Source organism: Oxyura jamaicensis, chromosome 2, assembly GCF_011077185.1.
Source record: "Oxyura jamaicensis isolate SHBP4307 breed ruddy duck chromosome 2, BPBGC_Ojam_1.0, whole genome shotgun sequence".
In the NCBI taxonomy this organism is placed as follows: domain Eukaryota; kingdom Metazoa; phylum Chordata; class Aves; order Anseriformes; family Anatidae; genus Oxyura; species Oxyura jamaicensis.
In genome coordinates this window covers 20,964,976-20,972,059 of record NC_048894.1, presented here as the reverse complement: position 1 = coordinate 20,972,059, position 7,084 = coordinate 20,964,976, and the positions used below count along the sequence as shown (strand labels likewise).

Sequence of the window (7,084 nt, the reverse complement as noted above, 5' to 3'; positions counted from 1 at the left end):
TCCACTCACGCACAGAATTTAATTCAGTCTGGCATTAACATGTCTTCAGTAACCATTTGCACCACAGAATATCATAAAGAATGTAAGCAGAAGCAAGTTCTACAAAGTTTTCTATTAAGGGTTAAGGGACATTAAATTAAAATTAAAGATTTATTTTTGTGTTGCATGTTTTGTCAGAACACGCATAACCTAACACTCCCCCCCGCGGCCGCCCCCCCCGAAGACACAATGCTTCAAGGCTCTTATTCTGTTCTCTGTTTTTGAGAATTAGTCACTGAGGAAACTGATTTCAGAGAGAATGTGGATGGGTTTAATGGCTTTCACCATGAGCAGCAGTTCTTGTTGTACCCAGCAGGGGTAGTACTGTCTTGCTAGATTTTTAATGTCATGTGTGGTACAGGCTTAGACACCATTAAGAATCAATATTAGCTGTTGATTTTTAATAGAATCCTAATTTTAAAAGTTGATCCATCCTATTAATTTTGTCAGTGCAATTCCATAATGGGTCAAAAAAAGGTTTGTTTCAAAAGAATTATATTTATTTTAAGCTGTCTCTCCTACAAAATGGAGACATGAACAAAATTGATTTTGTTTTGATTTGTTTTAGCACCTAATAATATTAAGAAACCATTCAGATTGGAGAAAAGTGCCATGAAAAGTATTTGAAAGTGTATTATAGAATACATGGTTTCAAAATAGTTTGTAAAAATATATTAAGCTACAAAATGTAAAGCAAATCTACCTGATGCTTACCAGTTTGTTTTATTTTCATGTGACAATGAATAGAAGACTATTGTTAGACTTCTAGTATTTTTTTTTCTACTGAAGTCATAGGGTATCCCATAGTGATAGGGACAAGATATAGGACAAGAGGAAATGCCCTCATTTGCACCAGGGGAGGTTTAGGTTGGATATTAGGAAAGATTTCTTCACTGAAAGGATTGTGAGGCATTGGAGGAGGCTGCCTAGGGAAGGGGTTGAGTCTTACCCCTGAAAGTATTCAAAATATGTGTAGATGCAGTGCTTAGGGACATGGTTTAGTGGTAGACTTAGCAGTGCTAGATTAACAGTTGGACTAGATGATCTTGCAGGTCTTTTCCAACCTAAATGATTCTATGATTCTGTGACGTTCTAGTAAAAACTATCATCTCAGCCCAATCTTTAATTTTTAAGCTTTTGAAGGACAGTTATCCTAATAAATATGTAACAGGCTTGGTATGGCTCATACTAAATCAGTACTCTTGATTTAATGTAGGATGTTGGAGCAGGACAGCACAGAATCAGAGGGGAGAATGGCAAAGTCTTATGCACTGTTTTGTGTTTCTGGCAGACAAAAGTTTCTCTCAACATTTTACTTTGGAAATGCATAAGTAAAGATGAGTTTGATGGCAACTAATTGACTGTGGCCAATACAGAATATACATCATGGCATTAATGTGACTGCTGGTATCTTCTTTTCCAGAATCACTTTTCTTATGAAACTTGAAGGCTGGTAAAGATTTATTGAAAATTGCTCTCTCACAAAATGAGAAAACTTCAATTTTGGTCAGGATAGTAGGGCAGTTGAGTAAAAGAGGCTTAGCAGTAAGGGAAAAAAAAAAAAAAAAAAAAAAAAAAGAAAAAAAAAAAGAGGAACAAACAAAAGCTTAAAGATTTGCCTTCCTCCCCCTCATTTTGCTGCATAAACTCAAAGTGCTTACCAAAAATTACTTTTCAGAAGCCAAACTAACGTTATTCTGCAGTAATGTTTTCAAAATTGACCCTGTTTGCAGCTTGATGTTTATAGCTGAGCTGTTCTCAGGGCTGGTGTGCTGCCAGGAAGGAATTCCTGCAGCCCTGCTTGGAGTGCTGTGCTCCTGCTGCCCCCCCCGCACCACCCGGCAGCTGCACTTATCTGACCGTACGATGGCTCATGAAGATACAGCAGCAGAGAATTAACCCTATGGAAATGTAATTCATTTTCTGCTACATTTTAATTTCAATTCCTGAAAGGTGTGGTCCGTGCTGGGAGAAGAACGATGGTGTACAGTGGGGAATCAGGTTAGCAGATCCAAGGCGAGGAGGGATGGAAGCAACTTCTGGCAAACGCCAGGCGTTGAAGTCAGCTCGATGGTACCGTGGACCTGTGCCACCAGTGGCCTGTGCTTCAGATCCATGCAGTATAAGTCTGCAAGCTCTGAGGCATATTAACTCTGCCAACAACCTTGGTAGCGATGAGTTAACTGTCAGCCATGTTGATAGTTTTGCAATCCTCGTATAGATTACAGGCTGTCATTGTCTTTTCTTACACCATTCATTGTGAATGAAATTCTGCTTTGCTGCCACAAATTAGTGATTGTTGGGTGGGGAACAACCACAACAACAAAGTTTTCCCTAAAACAGAAAAACCCTGAGCATGGGGCTCAATGAAAGGTAGAGGCAAGGCCAACACTACAGAGCTGAGAAGAGCTCGGATGCTGTCCTTGGACACAGTCCGCATGGTCTATTAAAAGCTGTCTCTCATGTCAGTAACTCACATGGGCTCAGCATATTTGTGGGTGAGAGTGCTATAAAGCCTTTTTGTGCTCTTGTGATTCAAGTATTTAATAATAAGAGAGGAATAACACTATAAATAGGAACACCATAGTTGGTAAGGACTGGAGATACAAAGGAGATATGTGGTCTTAGTTATGACAGGAGAGCGAAGAAAAAGGAAAGAAAGTATCAACAGAATCAAGCAACTTCTGCAGAAGTGCTTCATCAAACACAAGCTTCGTACACAACTCATCGACAACAAAATTGCCTTTTGTAAAGTCAACAGCTAGAAAGGAGGATCGTGCCTTTTTTGGTCACATTTTGAAAAGGGTTGAAAAATATGTGCTTAGTAGGTGTTGTGGCTGTTGCAAGTCTTGCGAGCTTTCCTGTGCATTAAGAACATTTTTGCCAGTATCTTGCTCATATATTCCGTCATGGAGAAAACTTGCTCCTCCTAATACTGTCCCATGTCGTGCTCCCCCCTTCTACCTCCCCCCAAATATATCGAATATATCATAACCATATCAATCAAGGTTTTGTTGCATATCACCTATACCTCACAGACTAAAGTATAGTGAACACAAGCTGGAAGGACAGATCCACTCATTAAATTCTGCCAGCCAGTGTTGTGTCTTGATACAGACTGATAATAGATTCATAAGTAAGCTTGTCTGGACGTTAGCTGAGTGCTTTTGTTCAGACTTGCTGTGGGAAAGATAAAGTACAAAAATAAGGAGAATCTCTTTAGTTTGCACTCCTGACAGCCAGCTTGCAATTTATCACCAGAGAAGATAGACCGTGTCTGTTCCGAGATATTAAATCCAGGTAACCAATTGAATTTGTGTTTTCACAGTATTGAATTTACTAGCTACAATGCATTTTAAGCAGAAAGTAGCACAGAGTAATAGGTAGCCAGCACTTCTTTTTAACTGATACTCCTAATGAATTTGCTGTATCAGGGTTTTAAAAACACATTCATTTGCAAGCATTTTAGTAGTTTCATAGCAGTCATTGTAAGCTCACAGGCCTATATGCAAGTTTTTAATCACCTCCCTTGCACCTAAGAATTTAGCTTTTAGCTGCATTTACATGAATATCAGCAAACCATTCTAGGCCTATTTGTACACACTCAGGTGATTACTATAGATTATATCAATCCTGCACATGCGTGCATAGGTAAGAAATAGGTAAGAACACAATGCTGGACACCAATATTCTTGTACTGGTGGCAAAGAACAGTTACATGTGCAAAGTGAAATGCTCCTTGGTCTAGAAGGACATCTAATTTTTTTTTTTTTTTTTTTTTTCGGGGGGGGGGGGTATCTTCTCTGTCAGCCTAAGGTTTTGTTGTTGTTCTTTTTTCCCCCCCGACAAACAGCTTATCTTTTCTTCACATCTCCTAAAATTTGCATGTTTAGAAAAGTCCAAATAAGCATGCACAATACCTCTCCATTGCAGATAAAAGTGTAAAAGAGAAATGCAGCAGAATGATTTTCTGCTGAGAAGTGGTTAGGCATAGCAGGTTGTTTTCCCCTTGAGAGACTAGCACTTTGGGATCTCTGCATATTGTTTTTACATGTTGACCCTTATCCCGGAGCAGATGTGGCCAAAAACAGCAGGCAGAGGGATGACAGCATGGGTATGTGTTCAGCTGAAGGATTTTCTCTGCACATTTCAAGGTTAGAGAACGCTGTTCAACTGCTAATCAGAAGGGGTGGAACAGTTACTTTTTGAGGTTAACTGTGGCCACTCATTGCATCAAGGCAATAAATGATAATAATTACTAAAGAATAGTTAGGTAGAATATCAGGAGGAAAAATGAAATAAACTTACTAGAAGTTTGGAGATGATTGGTATTTTTTGTTGTTGTGTTGTTGCTGTTTCATTTTGGTTTTAGAGAGAACTATACAGCACAACTCTCTGTATTTAACTATCTTTTTCTATAGTCAGTGAGTTCCCTTTCAATTATTTGTGCCTTAAAAAACTTCTTTCCTGAGTCCGTTTACTGCAGCCCTTGTATGTCTGTATATAAACAAAATAAATCATTACTGTTATATTTTATAAAGGAAAGAAACGAAGAGAAAATAATTATAAAAGATACAGCCTTTAGATTTAAAGTGAACTTTGTTTGATATATTCAAGCTTTCATTTATGAGGAAGTTGAAAAACTTTTTCAACACAAATGTACAACTTATGCTTTCAGAAACTGTAATGCTTTCAAAACAATATATTACTCTTAAAGAAAATGGCTTAAAGAAAAGCCGTTCATACAGAATGTTTTGAAACAGAAGGATAAATGATTCTGAAGCTATAAAGGTGTTAGAAATAAAAGCCAGCATCGTTCAATAAAGACTCTCCTTAGCAATCATAAACAGGAATATTTTGTTAGGTTCTTCTGAAAATCTTTGTTTATGCAATGTCCTTCCTTAATTATGGAGGTGGTCACAAAATTTAACTCCATTAAACAATCTAATTTGGAAGAGACAAAGAAATAATTACTGCAAGGCCTACGTTAGAAGATGAAATGTGCATTCTTCTCACCAAAAGTGTAAAGAGAAAATATCTTTTTGCTTATGGTCATCAAGAGAACATCTGGAAGCAGCCCAGGCTCTAGCACCTTTACAGTTTCAAGATACATCAGCCTCTCTATTTAGCTATTTTAATGACATGTAAACACATCAGACATATTTTTCACTTACGCTTAAGGTGTAAGTGAAAATACACAACCATACACAACAACTTGGACAAAATTACTTTTCAAAAATACTATGACAACTTAAAAAAAAAAAAGAAAAAAACACTTTTTTTTTTTTTTTTTTTTGGTTTGTGAAACTTTTTGGACAAGTGAAATTTCTGAAGCTTCTTCAGATCTCAGAGCTTTTCCACTAGGAGGGAAAGCCGATTCCCTCACAAAAAGTGTGTGGTTTCTGCAAGGTATTTTCATATAAGTAAATCTGCAGGGCTAAACTTATTCAGAGAGGAAGTTTATTGCTGCTATGAAAAATGAGATAAGTCAATCCCACAGTTGGGAAAACGCTTGAAAGTGCTTCTTGAAGTCGAACTAGCTTTTGTGCTGTTTTTGGTTTGTTGGCTCTTTTTTCTGCATGTGATTATTATGTTACTCTTAGTTATTGTGATTGTAAATATAAGGCACGATAGGCTGTTCAAAGTTTATTTACTGATTGTTTTCAATTAACTGATAAGAGACTTCATGAATGCAAAGTGATATCGGAAAGACCAGCTTCTCTCTTGTGCTGCTTGGAGCATTGCCTGGTCCAGTCCAAAGACAACAAGAAGATGTAACAAGTCTTCCTCTACAAAACGTGCTCTGCCTTTGGCTGTTGTGTTGTGTGCTGATGTGCTCAGATGCTGCATCTCTCCAGCCCAGTCGTCATCTTGGGGGTACATTTTTTTTTTTTAATTATTTATTTTATTTTATTTTATTATTTTATTTTTATTTTATTTTATTTTAATTTTATTTTATTTTTCCCCTGGTTTTGAAGCGATCTTTCAAACACCTGCCACGAGGTACATGATAACTATATTGAAATTTCCCTACTGTAGGCAGCGGGCTCCATCCCACCTGCCAGCTAGGAATTCCTCCTCCCTTGTCGAGGTTTGCGTGGGGATGTCCGAGGAGGGGAAGAAGGAGTACCCTCGGGGCAGGGGGCCAGGAGTTTCGGAGGAGCTCTGTGAGCAGCACAGCCCCGGCTGTGGCAGGGGGGCGGGAGCGTTGAGAGGGGGTTCGGGGGAGGGTGGGCAACCGAACCCCAGCAAGCCTGCAGGGGGGTGCTGCCATCCCGGAGGCTCCATGAGCACCTCACCAGCGGCTTACCGACCACCTCGGGGGGAAACCACAGCGCCCGTATCCCTCTCCCCCCGCTTCACCCCCGGGGCCCAACTTCTCCGCCCGCCCCCGCGGCGCCCGGCGGAGAGGCAGGCGCCGCCCCACTGCCGCCGCCCGGTAGGTGCCGGGAGGGAGATGCTCGCTGTCACTTTCCCTCTACCCCACGCACCGCCCCCTGCCCTCCCTCCATCCCTCCTTCCCTCCCTCCCTCGCCCGCCGCCGGCGGTGCCCCGTCCCCCGGCGCCGCGCTGCGCGCTCCCCGCCGGCTGCAGGCAGGGCCGCGCCGCCGCCTGCTTCCCCCCCCTAAAAGAAAAAAAAGGGAAAAAAAAAAAAAAAAAGAAAAGCAAAAACCCACCCCGGGCATGGCCGGGCGCTGAGGGGCGCCCCCCCGGCTCGGCTCGGCTCTGCCCCGCCGAGGGGGCTCGGCGGGCAGCTTCACTCCAATGGTGCAGAGCGACATGTCCAAATCGCCCCCCAGCCCGGCGCAGGAGGTGCAGATGGAGCTGCTGGACAACCCCCCGCCCGCGGCGGCGGCGCAGGTAGGGCCGGGGGCGTCACGGCTCGGCCGGAGCCCCGGGGCTGCGGCGGCAGCGGGGAGGGCTCGGGGCGCTGCCGGCCAGGGCGGGGGGGGGACTGCCGGGGGGGTGCCTGAGCGCCCGGGGGGGGGGGGTGCGGCGGGGGGGGGGGGCCCCCCCCCCCCCCCCCCACCCCCCCCCCCCCCCC

General features: G+C 42.6%; 1 protein-coding gene across 5 annotated transcripts in view; it reads left to right on the top strand.

Moving 5' to 3' along the window:
• The first annotated feature begins 6,592 nt into the window (after positions 1–6,592).
• CACNB2 (calcium voltage-gated channel auxiliary subunit beta 2) overlaps positions 6,593–7,084 on the top strand; it is a 246,915-nt gene continuing 246,423 nt past the window's right edge. For 3 of the 5 annotated variants that reach the window (XR_004748786.1, XM_035319475.1, XM_035319473.1), the window contains exon 1: positions 6,593–6,900. Coding sequence is in view for 4 of the 5 variants with exons in the window: in XM_035319475.1 (XP_035175366.1) it covers positions 6,805–6,900 (96 nt within the window). In the remaining variant the exon portion in view is untranslated. The remainder of the gene's footprint in view (positions 6,901–7,084) is intronic. The other 2 variants (XM_035319476.1, XM_035319474.1) reach the window with 1 other exon arrangement.